The 19,480-nt window shown below is 40.0% G+C and overlaps 1 protein-coding gene across 2 annotated transcripts in view; it reads left to right on the top strand.

The window, feature by feature from the left end:
• Window positions 1-16,047, top strand: part of il6st (interleukin 6 cytokine family signal transduce) — an 82,146-nt gene extending 66,099 nt beyond the window's left edge. For both annotated transcript variants that reach the window (XM_080186120.1, XM_080186110.1), the window contains exons 11-16: window positions 542-643; window positions 1,468-1,614; window positions 8,927-9,067; window positions 10,841-10,937; window positions 11,625-11,712; window positions 13,276-16,047. In XM_080186120.1, coding sequence (XP_080042246.1) covers window positions 542-643; window positions 1,468-1,614; window positions 8,927-9,067; window positions 10,841-10,937; window positions 11,625-11,712; window positions 13,276-13,992 — 1,292 coding nt within the window. In that variant the 3' untranslated portion in view covers window positions 13,993-16,047. The remainder of the gene's footprint in view (window positions 1-541; window positions 644-1,467; window positions 1,615-8,926; window positions 9,068-10,840; window positions 10,938-11,624; window positions 11,713-13,275) is intronic.
• Window positions 16,048-19,480: the final 3,433 nt, after the last annotated feature.

Here is a 19,480-nt window from a genome sequence, read left to right as displayed (position 1 = left end):
GTCAGATCAGTTCAAAAAATCAAACTGCAGTTTCATTACCTCACTGCTTGCCACTTCTCCCACATGCTCACTCCCCCCTCCCACTCTGTGCGCTGCTTCCCAACTCCCTCCTATGCGCAGCTCCCTCACTCCATCACTCATTTTTGTTTCCTGGCCTAGCCCCTCCCTGACCCCTTGCCCACAGCAGTTTTAATGAGAGAAAGCACCAACCAGGGAGGCAGAGGAGCAGCAAGTGGGAAGGGTTGGTAAGCTGATGACTTTAAGTGGCCTTCTGAAGATACGTTAGTAGTGTTTATCCATTAGTGATAAGATGATGTTTGGGCAGTTGGGTTCGAAACAGCCAGTAGGTATTTAATGTGAATATTACGGATCAGGAATGTAATCCATCTTTATTACATGCTTTCTTATAGAAAAGTGATTTTTGTTTAGCATGGTTTCTTTTAGCACGCTGTTTTTCTTTTGCAAGAGCACATTAGGAGTGTTAAATGTGAGATAGCTGTATAGAAGTTGAAATAATGTTTTAATTTAATTTCTTCTGCAGATAATGTTATGCCATTCAAACGCTATAGGATAACTATTTACCCTCTGTACAGTGGTCGTCCAGGAGCTCCACTTTCAAAACTGGCATATCTACAGCAGGATCGTACGTACATACTGCTTATATTGACTATAAATGCAGAATTTATTTGCATCTAATGGCTTGGTTGTTAATTATATTAATTCTTAAATACATTAACCCTATATGATTAATTCATCTGCATATTCGGTTCATATTATCAGAATGCCTCAATAAACAATGGGACGTACTATAGAAGAGAATTAGCTAGCATATTACCCCTTCAACTCTGGGACCTAACAATTGAATTCCTTGGTAAACATTATCATTAGACCAACAATCTTGAAGACGCACATTCATTGCATAAACTGTCAAATTTGCCAATAACACTAAATCAGAATGCAAAGTTCACAAAAATTTCTATTGGCAATTAACTGCAATGTTTCATTATGTGACCGTGCAATATTTTACTGTGTAGTGGCACCTCTGGAAGATTAACTCTCATGTAGGATTTATTGAGTTATATACATCTTCTCATGGAAAAACAAATCAACTTTATGCTCAAAACAGACAAATTTAATTAATAACTGTTGGGAAATTCCAAGTAAATCAACAGTGCTTCTTTTTAATTCAAAAGGCCAGAAGTTTTTTTTAAACACCCCTATTTTGTATTTTTATGATGTTATATTCAGCCTGAATGATCCTGATGCCTGAAGCAGCAAAGTATGCTAATAGTAGTGCTGATCCTTTCCTAATGAATACAAAATTAACTACACCTGATTGATAAATTAATTTAGCAAAATAATTGGAGTATGGGTGGCTAGATGCAAGAGAGCTGAAAATGTAGAATCGTTTTCACTATGAATATTTTGCACTTGTACAAGCTGTGTTAAAATTGTTCTGTTTTGCAGGTCCAGAAAATGGCCCAATAGTTCATCTGAAACATGTGGGAAAGAAAGAAGTTGAATTAACGTGGAGTGAAATTCCTGTTAAGGAACAGCGAGGTTTCATCACAAATTACACCATATTTTACAAGAGTGGAAATGCAAATGAAACAAGTATGTTGTTTTAAGTGAAATATCTAGAGTGCGATGCTTTCAAAAAGTTCTTCAACTGGAAGGGCTAGCTTGCCATTTCAGAAACACTGAAATTGCAATGCTATTTTCAATTCTTTTACCTGTGTTAAGTATTCTGGTATGTCCTGCAGCTTTCAGCAGTAAATATTAAATGCTATATGTGTATATTTTTGAGCATTCATAAAATTGGGTTCTGCCTTTTAAAGTAATTAAATTATTTTAAATTAAAGTAAATCTTCTGCATTTAACTGTTTTATATTACAGTCTATTTTGGGATTAAATAGCAAACACTTTTTTAATTGGCTGTTGCCAGTAACATTCAAGCTTCATTCTTTCTTTTGATTAAAATATCAGTTTAACTTGAGTTCCAAAAATTGGAGAAGTGTACTTTTGGACCAACGTGACACCTAGATTGCAGTTGGTAAGATCCCACAAGCAGCAACGAGACAACGGATCACACAATTTAGATAAATGGCATTTGCCAAAGAACAAAGTTTGGCCTTGGCCATCAGGAAAATTCCTTTGTTCAGGTAGCACCACTGGATATGAAGAAGCAGGTACAGGCCATTTGGCCGTCTGAGCCTGCTCCACTATTCATTTTGATCATCAGATTCAATATCCTGATCCTGTCTTCCCCCATAAGTTTATTCATTCATTCATGGGACGTGGGTGTCACTGACTGGCCAGCATTTATTGTCATCCATAGTTGCCCTTGGAGGGCAGTTGAGAGCCATTCACATTGCTGTGGCTCTGGAGTCACATGTAGGCCAGACCAGGTAAGGATGGCAGATTTCCTTCCCTAAAGGACATTAGTGATCTAGATGGGTTTTTCCAAATTCCAAGATGACGCCAGAATGAGGCAACTTCATAGAATCATAGAAACCCTACACTGCAGAAAGAGGCCATTTGACCCATCGAGTCTGCACCTACCAAAATCCACCCAGGCCCTACATCTATATCCTTACATATTTACCAGCTAATCCCATTTAACATCTCAGGACACTAAGGGGCAATTTTAGCATGGCCAATCAACCTAACCCACACATTTTTGGACTGTGGGAGGAAACCAGAGCACCTGGAGGAAGCCCACGCAGACACAAGGAGAACATGCAGACTCTATACAGACAGTGACCCAAGCCGGGAATCAAACCCAGTTTCCTGGAACTATGAATCAGCCATGCTAATCACTGTGCTACCATGCCACCCCTTCTTGCCAGCTGTGCCCAGCATTCTTTCTAATTCTATTTTTTACTTTCATTCTATGCTTCTAAAACTTCATTCTAACTTTTTTGCACCCCAGCTATGACTGTAACATTACGTTCTGCACTCTATCATTGCTTTCTCTATGAACAGTATGTTTTGTACAAGAAGCAATACTTTTCACTGTATGTTAATACATGTGACAATAATAAATCAAATCAAAGACAATTGGCAATGATTTTGTGGTCATTGGTAGATTCTTAATTCCAAATTTTTTTATTGAATTCAAGTTCCACCAGCTGCTGTAGTGGGATTCGAACCCCGGTCCCCAGAACAGCTGAGTTTCTGGATTAATGGTCTAACGATAATATCACTAGGCCATCGCCTCCCCAAACCCTTTATCCCTTTAGCCTCAAGAGCTATAGTCTCTCAATGTTTTGGCCTCAACTACTTTGAGTGGTAGTGAATCCCACGGATTCATCACTTTCTGGTGAAGAATTTCTCCTTGCCTCAGTTCCTTATCCTCACACAATGAGCCCTTGTTCTGAACTCCCCCACCATTGGGAACATTCTTTTTGAATCTACCCTATTTAATCCTGTTGGATCCATCAGAGCAGACAAAACTGAAGTTAATAACTCCCCTCTGCCAGAGGAGCCCTATTGAATTGTCAGTCTTGTGCTGAAATCCCGGAGTGGGTTGTTAACCCGTTTACTGAGGCCACAGTACTGTCACCTAAGCCAAGGATGCCACAACAGACTCATGCAACTTGAAAAGAATATTGCAACAAACATATGAATTTCTTCAGCCCTTTCATAAACTGCTCGATGGAATTTATTTATAACTTTTTCAGCTTCTAAAATGAATGAAGTAGGATGATTTGGACTGGGTGGAACTGTGATGAACACTCTTCCCACCACCCTGCCCCTTATCTTGAACTTGTGCACCTTTATAAGTGTCATTTCTGCCCTGGGAAAAAGCTTCCAACTGTTCACTCTATCTGTACCCTTCATTTTATAGACTTCCATCAGGTCGCCTTTCAGCCTTTATCTTTTCAGAGAGAACAATGCCAGTTTGTCCAGTCTGGCGTAGACTGAACATATGTCTCATAGCTAATGCCCTCCATGTCGGGCAGCATCCTGATAAATCTTTTCTGTACTTCAAAGCCTCCATGTCCTCCTTGTAGTGTCATGGCCAGAATTGGACGCAGTATTCCAAATGTCGCCTAACCAACGTTTTATATAAGAAATAGGAGCAGGAGTTGGCCATCTAGCCCCTCGAGCCTGCCCCGCCATTCAGTAAGATCATGGCTGATCTGTCGTGGCTCAGTTCCACATTCCCGCCCTCTCCCCATAACCCTTAATCCCCTTGCCTATCAAAAACTTATCAACCCACGTCTTAAAAATATTTAGCGAGGCAGCCTCCACCACTTCAACGGGCAGAGAATGCCAGAGATTCACCACGCTTTGCGTGAAGAAGTTCCTCCTCAACTCCGTTCTAAACCGCCCCCCCTTTATCCTGAGGCTGTGCCCTCTAGTCCTACTGTCCTTTCTGAGCGGGAAGAGCCTCTCCACCTCTATCCTATCCATCCATTCAACATCTTATACGTCTCAATGAGATCTCCCCTCATTCTTCTAAACTCTAACGAGTACAAGCCTAGTTTATTCAGCCTCTCCTCATAGTTCAACCCCCTCAACTCCGGAATCAGCCTAGTAAACCTCCTCTGCACTCTCTCCAAGGCCAAAATATCCTTGCGTAAATGCGGCGACCAAAACATAGTTTGCCAACTTTTTTACTCAGTGCCACACCTGATGAATGCAGCAAGCATGCCAAATGCTTTCTTCACCTTTTCCACTTGTGCTGCCATTTCTAAGGATCTGTGGACTGTACTCCCAGATCTCTCTCTATGCACCTGATGGTTCTGTCACTTATTTCATAGCTCCCATCTGAATTGGATCTACCAGAATGCATCACCTCGCATTTGTCCAGATTAAATTCCATCTGCCATTCCTCTGTCCAATTTTCTAGCCTATCTATATTCTGCTGTGTTCTCTGATAATCTTCATTACTATCCGCAATTCCACCAATCTTAGTATCATCCACAAACATGCTAATCAGACCAACTACATTTCCTTCCAAGTCATTTAATATATATATATATATATATATATATATAACAAACCAGTATTGATACCTGCACAACACTACTAGTTACAGACCTCTGTTCAGGAAAAACACCCTTTCCTCTGTTGTCTACGACCAAGCTAGTTTTGAATCCATCTAGCTAGTTCAGCCTGATTCCGCGTGACTTAAGCTGCAGCAGGCGACGGTGCAGAGGGACCTCGGGGTCCTTGTGCATGAGTCGCAAAAACCCAGCTTGCAGGTGCAGCAGGTGGTCAGGAAGGCGAATGGGATGCTGGCCTTCATAGCGAGGGGGATTGAATATAAAAGTAGGGAGATCTTGCTGCAGCTGTATAGGGCATTGGTGAGGCCACAGCTGGAGTACTGTGTGCAGTTTTGGGCGCCGCACCTGCGCAAGGATATTTTGGCCCTGGAGGGAGTGCAGAGGAGGTTTACTAGGCTGATACCGGAGTTGAGGGGATTGAGCTATGAGGAGAGGCTGAATAAACTAGGCTTGTACTCGTTAGAGTTTAGAAGAATGAGGGGAGATCTCATTGAGACGTATAAGATGATGAATGGAATGGATAGGATAGAGGTGGAGAGACTCTTCCCGCTCAAAAAAGACAGTAGGACTAGGGGGCACAGCCTCAAGATAAAGGGGAGGCGGTTTAGAACGGAGTTGAGGAGGAACTTCTTCAGTCAAAGGGTGGTGAATCTCTGGAATTCTCTGCCTGTTGAAGTGGTGGAGGCTGCCTCGCTAAATATTTTTAAGAAGCAGGTTGATGGGTTCTTGATAAGAGAGGGGATTAAGGGTTATGGGGAGAGGGCGGGAAAGTGGAACTGAGCCACAACAGATCAGCCATGATCTTATTGAATGGCGGGGCAGGCTCGAAGGGCTAGATGGCCTACTCCTGCTCCTATTTCTTATGTTCTTATGTTCTTAAGCTTTTGCACCAGCCTTGCCATGAGGGACCTTGTCAAATGCTTTACTAAAGTCCATGTAGACGATATCCCTTCCCTCGTCAATCATTTTTGTCACCTCAAAAAACAGTTAAATTACTGAGACATGACCTGCCTTGTACAAAACCAGACATTTGGAGACCATTCAGTTCCAAATGTGTACAGATCCTATCTTGAAAAATCTTCAACAATTTCACAATCACTGACATCAAGCTCACTGGCCTATAATTACCTGAGTTATCCTTGCTGTCCTTCTTAAATAACAGCACAACATTGGCTATCCTCCAAGCCTCTGGGAATCACCAATGGCGAATGAGGAAACATAAAATCCTGCAGTGCAAAAGGATGTCCTACGGCCCATCGAGTCTGCACTGACCACAATCCCACCCAGCCCTATCTCCATGTGTTTACCCAAGCTAGTCCCCCAACACTTAAGGGGCAATCCACCTAACCCGTGCATCTTTGGACTGGGAGGAAACCAGAGCACCCGTTAGAAACATACACAGTTACGGGCAGAATTACAAACTCCACACAGATAGTGAGCCGAGCTGGGAATCGAACCCTGATCCCTGGTGCTGAGAGACAGCAGTGCTAACCACTATGCCGCCCCGAAGGAAACAAAGTGCAGGAAGCTCAAGCGGAGGCTATTTAGCGGGCTCCCCACTGGGCACCACAGCCTCCATGAGTCTGAGCACAAGATTTCCAGCCATCAGCTGTGTGTCAGAAATCGGTGTGGCATTGCCTAATATCTTCAAAACCAAATTTAAATAGCATTTCAATCCCATTAGCGGGCCTGGGCCTGAAATCTCCAAGCCTGCTAGCGTCTCCCCCACTGCCTGGAGTGTTTGGTTTAGTGTAGCTCCCCACTTGCTGGAAGCTGGTGGTTGGACCGTGCAGGAGTGAAGGGGAGGCCGTGGAGGCTGTGCAGAGTGTTGGGCACAGGGTGAGGCTGCCCCATGAGCAGTGCCAGCCTGGCCCCCTGGCTCTGCCCAAGGGGCAATGTTGCCAATGTCTAGAGTACATCTTGGCACTGCCCATTGAGAATCAAACAGTGCCAAGGGGATGGGGCCTAGTGGGGTCAAGGCCTCGGGCAATCTGTGGGAGGGGGGGTCCCGCTGCCACTCTGCACTTTGTGCTGTGACAGAGGGAGGGAGGCCTGTGATCGGAGCTGGCCACCTGGGTCGCAGGAGGGGCGGGGTCAGGAGATTGAGGGGGTGATGGTTCGTGGGGCTGGCCAGTGATCAAGCTGGCCAGCAATCGAGAGGCCAACAAGCAGGGCCCACTGCACCTGCACAGGATAGGTGCGTGCGCAATGGCCCCCTCAACACTATGCTGCCGGTCTCTCCAGCAGGAATAGACCCTGCCCAAGGTTTTTGGACTGATTCACACTAGCGCACTCAGCAGTGCGCTAAAGTGTGGGAGATTCATTTTGAAACTCTCTGAAAGAAACCAGCATGATTTACTCCAGTTTTTACATGAATTCAACGTGTAGAGTTTTTTTGGGAGAATTGCCTCCATAATCTGATTTGTATTGATCAGTGTTAAAAAAGCAAATTGTTCCAAAGCAATGTTGTTGCCTGCATTAACCCAGTTTTACTGTTTAAAACTGAAAATTTATGACACTATTGAATGGGTTGCACAGAAGTATTAGAGAGTGGTTTCTGAAAGTAAATCATTTGCAGGAATAAATGACTTGCCTTCCCTCTAAGTTACTTTGCTGTCCCAAAAGTGATATTTTATAAAGAAAATTGAGATTACAGGCAAGTTCAGTAAAACAATGAAGGATTGAATATATTTTTCAGATAACACGTTTTTATAATAAAGCCCTTGCAAATTCTGTCTTCAGCTTGTATTTTTTACTTGGTTTAGCAAATGCTGTATTGCTTAACTGATTGCAATGAGGTGGAAAACCTGTCGCCCTCTGAATAAGAAAAGTTCAGATAAAGTAGTGTAAGGATGTATGTGATGGCAATATATATGGTTGTTTCTTAACTCTGCTGTACCAATTATACAATCCGTTCAAGAGAATAGAGTCCATAATGTTGAATGTGAAGTGTTATGACAATTACCACATGAGTAAAACTGTCTTATCCTTCAGTTGTGCAGAAAATAAGTTTCTCGATGTGCAACCAGCAGAGACGTGCTGGGCCAAATGACCTCTTCCTGCACGATAAATGTTTCTATGCAATCTCACTGAGTGGTAACTGATGTCATCCCAACAGCCATGTTCTCAGCATTTCCAAACTGTGTATTGAAATATTGGTCCAGAATTTGCCAGAACAGGCAAATCCTGTCTGGCCCTTCACTGTTGCACTCAAACTTTTTTCTCTGTAAATTATTGGAAGTGCGAACTGCTAATGAGGCACTTCAGACCTTGGTGACAGCAGGATCCACAGTGTGTCTCCTTTAAAAAGATTTGAGAGAGAAACAAAGAAATGATGGAGATAGCAATAGCTTTGGAGTCAAATTGGAAAGAATGTTAATATTGGAGCAAGGGGAAAAGAAAAGTCAGAAAATAATTAAAGCACTTAAAACGTGAAACATTTACACCTTGATCTTCAAGTCACTACCTCCATGGTTTGAATTGTTCCCTTTCTGGGACAGAGGTTGGGTGGAATTTACTACGGGACCCGCTGCATGTTTCACGGTGGTAGGAGACAGTCCAGATTGGCAAGCGGTAGATCTTTTGGTCCTGCCATTGTCAGCGGGGCTTCCTGTTGAAAGAACCCCTTGCCACTAGGGAACCCATAATGGGAATGCCCTGTCAGTAGGACTGGAAGATACGACCAGAAAGTTCCAGCAATTGAATGGTATTGTCAGGACATAAATTTTGTAACTAAAAAGAATGCTTATTCTGATGTTGAATTGCTGATAGTCTCGCTTTGCATTAATGACAATTTTCTGCCCATTAGTTTCACTTGCCTTTACACATTATGTGCATCTCTTCAATTGTTTTAGTTTATACTTGATAGGTGTTTCACAAATTGGCTCTAATTCTTACTGTATAATTTTCAGGTGTTGTTGTTGATGCAAAATATCAAGAGCTCCAGCTGAATTCATTAACAGGAAATACTTTGTATGTAGTACGTGTCATGGCATCAACAGTGAAAGGAGGTACAAACAGTTCTGAAGTTAATTTCACCACTTTAAATTTTGGTGAGTCATTAACTAGTTAATTTTCTCTCATCAACAAGCCAAATATGTTACTGAATAATCAGTGGAAACTTACATTCTTATGGCAACATAACTGAGGCAGCAATTCTTTTTATAGATAGAAATTGCTAGTTTGTGGGAACAGTTTAAACTGGGATTTCTGTTTTTGTCATTATCTGTCAAAGCTGAAATTGGTTTATTATTGAATTAGAGCAGAGTTGTCAAACTCGTGTTATATGTTGGGTATGATATGATATCCTGTTGGCTTGCCACATTAGGGTTTTGCTTGATTTTACGGGTGCAGTATTGGTGCACTGTATACCCAAAACAAAGCTTGAAAAGCAAATTTAGAGTAAACCTCAAGTGGTGATGAGATCACAAGCAAGGAGCTGATAGTTGAGCTGGAAATAACATTGGGTCTGATGACTATGGCTCACTGTTTTGAGAGAAAAGCAGTCAGTTTCTGGCTCCTATTCCAACACAATCCAATACAATCTTCCCACTTTTTTTTCTTCCTGTACTTCTGATCCTGCTTTTTGCCACCACTTAAGCAGGTGGCTTGCAGAGGGTGGGAAGTACTCCTGCAACACATTTGAAAGGCATGGTTTTCCCAGACTGTAATATCCAGGATACTCGTATCTCATTCTGGCAGACTCTGCATCTCTAAGCACAGTAAACCATAGGTTGAATAGAACTGTTCCAGGTTAACATTGATTAAACACATGGAAGGGCTTGAATGTAGAACTGTTGCTTTTGTTGTAACATTTTACAGGCTCTTCAACCTACGTTTGGTTTCATTTGAACTGTGTAACATGTTATCAAGGTTGTGCAATTTTAAGTATTAGGTAGGTAAATTATTGGTACATTTGAAACTGAAAGGGAAAGATGTTCTGGTGACTTTTATCTCGGGGCAGCTGAGAACAAAGGTGGACCAACTCTCAAAGAATTCTGGAAAGACGTTAACACTAACTATGCAGTTAAGAACATGTGAGAAAGGAAATGAAATCTCAGTAAAACTTGCAGTGTTTGGAGAAAATTGTGCCCTGGCTGTCTGTACGATTCCTAAGGCATTATGGACACTGTAAAAGATAGGCAAAAAACTTAACTTGGGTATTGCACCAAAGAATGTTGATAAATTGCTGGTGCCACATTTTGAAGAATTAACCAGTGAGGACCTCATTGAATAGAAAAGCAACAAGTGACAGAAGAAAATGATGCACCAGCTATTAAAGCGATTTCTCATAACATCATAACAGCATTTGTGTTGGCTGAGGCATTTCAACCTTTGTTGAAAATTTGTTGAAACATGTGAAGTCTAGGGGGTCAAACATGAAAAATGTTTGGGAAGCAGTGCCATAGAGACATTTAAATCTGCACAGAGGAAAAAGATTAATCTAGTAGAGAATTTGTGAAGTACCTCATTGTTCCTCAGGATATATCTTGGTCCTGGTCTGCAATGCTGTTTCTTTTTAACTACTGAAATATTAGGTTATGATATCAAGCAATGAATATGTATCTCCATATATGAACCCGCCCGTTGCTTTCTTAGTTATGCATACGTGTACCACAATTTAAAAGTACTTCTATTTTATTTGATAATGCATCTATAGGAACATTATTAAATTTCTTTTCAGAAAATCCAAATCAGTCTTAAGTGATCAGTGTGTTCTCCATGATTTAAAATTGAGGCCTCATGTTGGCACATATAATGACAATTATTTTCAATTTACTGCAAACTTTTCTATTAATTGTAATGTTAATCCTTTTTTTTTGCAGCAAAAGGTGAAATTGAGGCAATTGTAGTGCCTATTTGTCTGAGTTTCCTTTTGATCACTGTGGTGACTATACTACTGTGCTTCAACAAAAGACATCTGTGAGTATAATTTATTTTAAGTTAGCAATGTCACTTACAGATCCTTACTCTGTTGCTAAATATGACAACAACTTATCTTGTATAGCACCTTAAATGTAATGAAACATCCCAAGGTACTTCACAAGAGCATTATAAATTAAATAACATAGAGCCAAACCAGGGTTAATTTAAATCAGATCACCAAAGCTTGGTCAAAGACTTTTAAGAAGCCTTTTAAAGAATGAAAGCAAATAAAGACTTGTTTCAGTACCTTTTTCAGTGCCAAGTTGAGCATTAGAACCAAACAACCTATATTTTTCCCATGCCATTATCCCACCCATTGTACCCAGCTTTGATCCAGAACAAGTCCCTGTCATACTTATTGCAGTGTCTTGCAGTGATGTTCAGTAATTGAGTACATACATAAGGGAACACACAAATCCCAACAGAGCCAATGGGAGTTGGAGAAAAAAATGAAATGGTGTCACACAGTTAAAAACACCACATATGCAAGAGGCAAATAATGAAAAATGAGGAGTGGCACAAAAGATTGGCATGTGGCAAAGGGCAGGAGAAGCAGTTACAAGGAGAGAAAATTTAGAGATTTCTTGGTTGTTGCACAATAACAAACGCTGTTGCTGGGCATAATGCTTCAGTGAGCTATGTTGGGCAATATACACTGGTTTAATTTCAAAAATCTTTTTACAGGATTAAGAAATATGTTTGGCCTAACGTTCCAGATCCTGCAAATAGCAGGGTTGTTGAATGGTCACCTAGCACTGCAAATCTCATTCAGGTATGGTTTTTCATCTATGACTTGTAAAATTAATGGCTCTGGAACACCATTTAAGAGATGCTGAAAAGCAATGCAATCTCTATCTATTGTGGCTATGTTAGATAATAGTGCTAAAATACAGTTCGGTTTATTTTTTAATTTGTTACCTATACTTAAGTTTCTAGTTCATGTTTCCTTTCCCCATGCACGTGTTCGAATTTCGGCAGAGTTTAAAACGGATCCCAGTTTATTTGTGCTCCAATGATTGAGTTTTTTTAAGATCATATAAACACAGAACATTACAGCACAGTACAGGTCCTTCGGCCCTCGATGTTGCACCAACCTGTGAAACCAATCTAAAGCCCAGCTAACCTACACTATTGCAATATCAACCATATGTTTATCTAATGACCATTTAAATGTCCTTAAAGTTGGTGAGTCCACTACTGTTGCAGGTAGGGCATTCCAAGCCCTTACTACTGAGTAAAGAACCTACCTCTGACATTTGTCCTATATCTATCACCCCTCAATTTAAAGCTATATCCCCTCATGTTAGCCATCTCCTTCCGAAGAAAAAGGCTCTCGCTGTCCACCCTATCTAATCCTCTGATCGTCTTATATGCCTCTATTAAGTCACCTCTTAACCATCTTTTCTCTAACGAAAATAGCCTCAAGTTCCTCAGCCTTTCCTCATAAGACCTTCCCACCATACCAGGCAACATCCTGATAAATCTCCTCTGCACTCTGGTGTAGAGGATTATGGGCCAAATGTGGACAATTGAGACTAGCTTAGTGATAGAAACTGGGCAGCACGGACAAGTTGGGTTGAAAGGTCTGTTTCCATATTGTAAACCTCTATGACAAAGAAGACAGATAGACAAAACCAATCATGTACTAATGCTAAAACACCTCATACTGTGCATGAATACACGTGGGTGATAATAATCCATATCAAAGTGGACAAACAATAATGCGAATGGAGGAGATCGGAAATTATTTTTAAAAAGTATTGAAAGACTCAGCTGGTCTGCCAGCATCTGTGGAGAGAGAAAGAGTTAGCGTTGATTATAAATTGCTCTTCATTTGAAGTGGCGAGAGATAGGAACATGATTTTATGCTGTTCCAGTTGGGGGGACTTAAGTAGCATTATTCGGTCACTGCAGTGGAGCAATCAAATCGAATTGTCATTACATTTGGACCAACTACAATAGTCCAAATGAACTGATGCTTAAAATGATATAACTTGATTATGTGGGTCCTGATAGGTAATTTATCTAATTTGTTACTGAACTTTGTGCAAAATTCTATGTTTACCTATATACCATGTTACTATATTTCAAAAAGTAAATGATTAGCTATGAAGTGCTTTGTGGGACATCCTCAGAATATGAAAGATATTGTGTTAAATGCAATGTTGCTGTTTTCATACCCGAGTGCTACTGAGATTAGTATTTGTTGACCATGGTGATTTGTGTTGACCGGTCCTTAACTTAATAAGGATTTTTAATTTGTGTTGCATAACTTTAATGTATTTAGATTATACATATGTCACTTTTAATCACAACAAGTAACTATTTTCAACAGGACAACCTCAGCCCAAAGGAACCCATGAATCCAGATGGCTTTATTTCTGATGTTATAATAATTGAAGCTGATGCAGATGGTGAGAAATATCTATCAAATGAGGATGAAATAAAGCAACTGACATCCTTAAAGAAGGAGAAAAGTACATCAGAAGAGCACAGTAGTGGTATTGGAGGCTCCTCATGCATGTCATCCCCTCGACAAAGTGTTTCAGATAGTGATAGTGAGTCTGCACAGAATACTACAAGCACAGTCCAGTATTCAACTGTATTAGTGAATGACACTGGTTACAGGTGTCAGCAACCATCAGCACAGGCATTTACAAGATCAGAATCAACCCAGCCATTATTAGAAAATGAAGAAAAGGCTGATGAACATACATATGGCAATTTTGGAAGCTGCAGCACAGAAGTAAAAAGACAGTATTTTAAACAGAATGCTAGCATTGAAGAGAAAAATTTGAGTGCGCCACATTCAAATGAAGTTCTGATTGGTACAAATGAAGAAGACTCACTCAGACAAAGTCAAATGGAAAGTTCAGATCAGAGCTCAGTCTTGGAGGGGTGCTGTACAAATAAGGAGGAGTTCCCAAACAGTAATGATCAAACTGTGGTCAAACTGGAGTTTTTGGGATTTAGTGCAGGTCTGGAAACTGATCAGCAAAGTTACATGCCTCAAGCTGTGAAACATAACAGTTACATGCCTCAATCAAAATAAAATAAATCTACCATTTTCCTTGCACTTGAGATGAAGAAGCTTCTCTTTCACTGGCTACGTATCAAAGTTTTTTGCAGCTGTCCCAAGTAGCCTAAAAAAAACACGTGCAATTTGAGCATCTGTGGTACCACCTTGGCTTACTAAGAAAATTGTATCCATGTACTGCTGTGAATGTCTTGTTTGCAAAATCTTGGACATCAGTTTTTGAGGTTGAATCATTTTATTACCTTTGACCATTTTGAAAATGCTGGCCTGGTGGAAAAATTCAACCTGGCCATGGAAACAAATATTTACAAGACAGCCATCTACCAAAGAGTGTTGGGCAACAGACTGGCTTTATCAAACTGTGGGACAAGAGAGGGAGGTTATGTAATATTAATGTATATTTTAAAAATGCATACCATGTTGGATTTGTTCCTACAGGATTAGGACAGTTAAGTATTAGACATTTCTAAATTCGCTTGGCTGTTTTTTTTTGTTAATACAAGTATTGAAATGCAATGTATTTATGTCAACCTTTTAAATTTTATTTGAAAAAAAATGCTATACTATGAAGCCACTTCTTTTTCGTTAGAAGTGCTGCACTTTTCAGTGGGTTCATATGCTTCTGCTTCATCCAACTGAACAGATTTGAAACTGGTAAAAAGTTCATTTGACTTAGAGGACACAAGATAAATCTAAGCACTCAAAAAAAAAAATTGCCTGGTCACCTACTGTCATAACAGCCTTTCAGTAATCATTGTGAGTAAAATGTACCAACCTTGCTTGTTTAATCTCCTAAGAACTTTGTTATAATCTTTGAATAATTATTTTTATTTGAAAAACGAATCTCAGTGAAGGTAGCTAGCATCAGTTTTGATTTTAACACCTTTAAGAATTAGAGGTGGCAAAAGCACTACAACTATTATTTTGGCAATATATTAACCAGGTAAAGAGAAGGGAGAAGATATTGGATTTACACTACTGCAGCTATAATACCATAAACAAAAACTATTTTTCTATTATGTACAGTATTAAAGTATCTTTCACACTTTATTTGGGATGGGGATAAGAATGTAAAGTATGTCCTGCATAACCCAAACAAGTACCTAAAATGTGAAGTGTAACACTGGAGCAGTGAGCTTTATGTTCAGTTCTCCTAAAACCGGATATGGCGGCATTTTGAGATCTCTTGCAACTATATTTGCAGATTTATGATGGCAGAACTATTACCTATATATACTGTATTGGATGTAGTGGAAGATTTAAAAGTGAAGTTTGAATGTAGATTTTTCACATACCGTTTTAAAGGATGTATGCCACTTAAATATTCATTATCAGTGTTGTGACACTTTAATCATGTTCTGAACAATTCTACTCTATTTTCTCCATGCAAACTGTATCCAATCGCATTATCTGCTGAACTAACACTCGAAGGCATCTGCTTCAAGGCATTGATTTTCAGTCATTAACTCTGCTAACATTTTATTCTGTGCGTGTATGTTTAATGATGAAGATCGCAAACCTTGAGGAATTGATAATATGTTGCAAAATTTGAAAATAAGTGAACATGGCATTGCAATGTTCAAAGTTAATCTAGCTCTTTGAGCTTCATTATCCTAATGGTTAAAACTTTTTCCAGCATTGAAGCATAATGTTTTTTTTATAATTACACAAGATCAACTTTGAGTACGTAGTCTCTGATTCAAACGTTAAGTGTCCTAATGACACTTTGTATTCAAGGCAACATTGTGGGCAAAATTTAATCAAACCTAATTCTGGCTGCAATATTTAAAAAGACGATTTTTTTATAATTGCCATTATCTTCTATTTTATTATATGCCACTACTTTAATCTTGCTGGTATGTTATACAACTAAAATTACAGGGTTAATTCTGTGCAACTAGCTGTGTCAGTGTAAGCCCTTTGTGTTCTCATTACACTTGTTTATTCTTAAACCACATTTTGTTTTCATGAAGTCATCCCTGGAAAGCTAAAATTGTGGTTACAGCTGTAATATTTGAGTTTTGCTAATTCTGCCTGAATCCAAAATAAAGCTTATTTTTCAAGTTTTGATTGTGCCTGCCCTTTTCGTGGACCGCATTTTTGTTTCCTATACTTCCTATCTGAAGTTGAAATCATTGTTTTGGAGCTGATTGTTAATCCATTCGGTTCTATTATCGGAAGGACTTACAAGATAGCTTATGTATTGGGATTTTTGGATGAAAGTTACATGCTACATGCAGGTAATTGTAAGGAATTGCCTATTCAAGACATTTTACCACCAGCAAATGGTCAAACATTTTATGAAGGTTTTTTAATGCATAAAGCTTAACATATACTGGAATGTTGTATTGCTGCTGAATTAAATTTTGTTCAATTCTTTCGAACCCAACATTTTTAGGGGTAAAGTGGTTCATTTATTTCCTATAGACTGAGTATAATAATCAAGTTCCTGAAAAGCTAATACCAAAGCATGCAGAATGTGAAAACTTGATGTTTTGAGGATACTATATCCAGACTTTTTGAGCGACTTATCAGGGATATTGAGACAATAAGTACATGTGCATAAATATATAGGTAGCTAGAAGCTGGATTTATACTCAAATAATAAATCAGACTCAAACTTTTGCATCTATAAAATTATTGATTATACAGTTTTTTAAATAGTGAATTCATCAATTAAATTATCTTGTAATGAGCTTTTATTCATTATCTTTAAACTAGTCAGCTTTATGTAAGTCTGCTGTAGGACATATGCTCTCCAGCTCTATACGTAATATTCTCCCTAACACTACCATCCTTCATTTTGTTCCTTACCTTGCATCTAGAAATACTTAGTACCTCGTCTTGCCTGTTTTTTTGAGCCAAGTCTCCATTATCACCACAACATTATCACATTCTGTGTGTTCACACAAACCGAATTCAGACCTTACTCGTTCCCTCTTACTCTGACCTTTACTTTGCATTAAGGGAGCCCTAGGAAAACTGGAGTCAGTGAGAATCGAGGAAAATTCTCCAGTGGTTGGAGTCATATCTACCATAAATGAAGACAGTTGTTGAAATTCAATCATCTTTAGTCCCAGGATATCAGTACAGGAGTTCCTCAGGGTAGTGTTCCAGGCCCAACTTCAGTCGCTTGATTAATGACTTCCCTCCATCATAAGTCAGGAATGGGATGTTCAATGATAATTGCACAATATTCACCGTTCGCAACTTGTCGTTCTAAAGCAAGACCTGGACAACATTTCGGGCTTAGGTGATAAGTGACAAGTAGCATTCATGGCACATTCATACCAGACAAAGGCCATCTCCAACAAAAGGGAACCAATCCATCACGCAAACCAGCCTCCCATCCGTTGACTCTCTCTATACTTCCCACTGCCTCAGCAAAACAGCCAGCATAATTAAGGAGCCCATGCACCCTGGAAGGTGATAGAATGTCCGTCGGGAAAAAGATACAAAAGTCTGACGTCACATACCAACCAACTCGAGAACAACTTCTTCCCTGCTGCCATCAGACTTTTGAATGGACCTACCTTGCATTAAGTTGATGATCTGTCTCTACAGTGTAGCTATGACTGTAACACTACATTCTGCACTCCATTCCTTTTCAATGAATGGTATGCTTGTGTAGTGTGCCAGAAACAATACTTTTCACTATGCTAATACATGTGACAATAAAAATCAAAATTATCACCAACTATCTCCCCTTGGCATCTGATAACATTACCATCGCTGAATCCCACACTATCAATGTCCTGGGGGCTAACATTGGCCAAAATCTGAACTGGACCAGCTATATAAATACTGTGGTTTTAAGAACAAACCTTTGCAAAAGGTAACTCCCCTCCTGACTGCCCAAAGTGGAACCAGCATCCGCATGGCACAAGTCTGAAGTGTGATTTGAATTCTCCACATCCCTGGAAGAATACAACTCCAACAATACGTGAAGTTTGAGAGCCTTCAAGATAAAGCATCCCCTTAATTGACACACTAACCACCATCTTAAACATCCATTCTCCATTATTGATGCACAGTGGTGGCACTGTACCATCTACAGGGTCCACTGCAACAACTCACCAGGTTTCTTGAACTGCACCTTTCAAATCCATAATCTCTACCGTCTGAAAGTACAAGGACACCAGATACATGGGAATACTATGACATACAAGTTCCCCACTAAGCCATACACTGTAGGAACTTGAAACTATGTTGCTTTTAAATTTTGAAACTGCCTGCCTAACAGCGCTAAGTGTCCCTACTCTAAAGCACTGCAGTAGTTCAAGAAGGTGATTAACCACCATCTTCTCAAAAGCAGGAATGGACAACTGAAGTGCTGGCTTAGCCATTGGTGCCCACAGCATTTAGAAATATTAAAAACTTTCTTTCCAATTCTTTGTATATCTTCTTTTTCCTTTATACTATCTGAAGGAAGTGCTTGCCTTGAAAAGGGTCCAGAGGAGGTTCATAAGAATGATCTCTGGAATGAAAAGCTTGTCAAATCAGGAATGATTGAGGATGCTGGGTCTGTACTCATTGGAGTTTAGAAGGATGAGGGAGGATCTTATTGAAACTAGCAGGATTCTGTGAGGCCTGGATAGAGTGGACATGGAGAGGATGTTTCCACTAGTAGGGGAAAAACTAGAACCAGAGGGCACAACTTCAGGCTAAAGGGATGATCCTTTAGAACAGATGAGGAGGAATTTCTTCAGCCAGAGAGTGGTGACTCTGTGAAACTCCTTGCCACAGAAGGCAGTGGAGGCCTGGTCATTGAATGTCTTTAAGACAGAGATAGGTTCTTGATTAATAAGGGGATCGGGGTTATGGGAAAAGGTAGGAGAATGGGGATAAGAAAAATATCAGCCATGATTAAATGGCAGAGCTGACTCGCCTAATTCTGCTCCTATGTCTTATGGTCTTATCTGTTTCCCAGCCCCCTGCTAAGTTAACATAAACCCTCCCCAGTGTTAAATCCTCTCTCTGGGTGCAACCTGTACGGGTCCCCTCTCCCACCCCTCCATCTCCCTCCTGAACCAACTTTCCAGCCACAATCTGTGGCACCAGAAATAATTTGATGAATACTACTTTTGCAGCCCTACTTCCTAGCTCCCCAAAACCTCACTGCAGGACCTCATCCCTCTTTCTTCTACCCATGTCCCTGGTACAGCCAGCTGTTCACTCTCCATTCCATGCCCTGCAGTTACTTAGTGACATCCTTGTGTGCATCAGGGAGACCACATGTGACCTGGATTCACATCATCCACTGCAGAAATGTCTTGTCTGTTCCCCTAAACAAAGAAGCACAGTTTAACTTCTAAGCTTAGAAAAATTAAGTTGATTAGCAAAATTTAGTTTCTCTTGTTTTGAATTTCTATGACTTTTAAGGAATACGTGTTCCTGCAATGCTCTTGCATTATCGGTTCATTCATATTTTCTGCTAATCGTGTCAACCAAAATTTTGGTTATTGTTTCTTATTTACAATGACTGATATCTTCACATTTGATT

This window comes from Carcharhinus amblyrhynchos, chromosome 1 (genome assembly GCF_965287045.1).
Source record: "Carcharhinus amblyrhynchos chromosome 1, sCarAmb.v2.hapA, whole genome shotgun sequence".
NCBI classification, from domain to species: Eukaryota; Metazoa; Chordata; class Chondrichthyes; order Carcharhiniformes; family Carcharhinidae; genus Carcharhinus; species Carcharhinus amblyrhynchos.
This window is presented reverse-complemented; position numbering and strand designations above follow the sequence as displayed.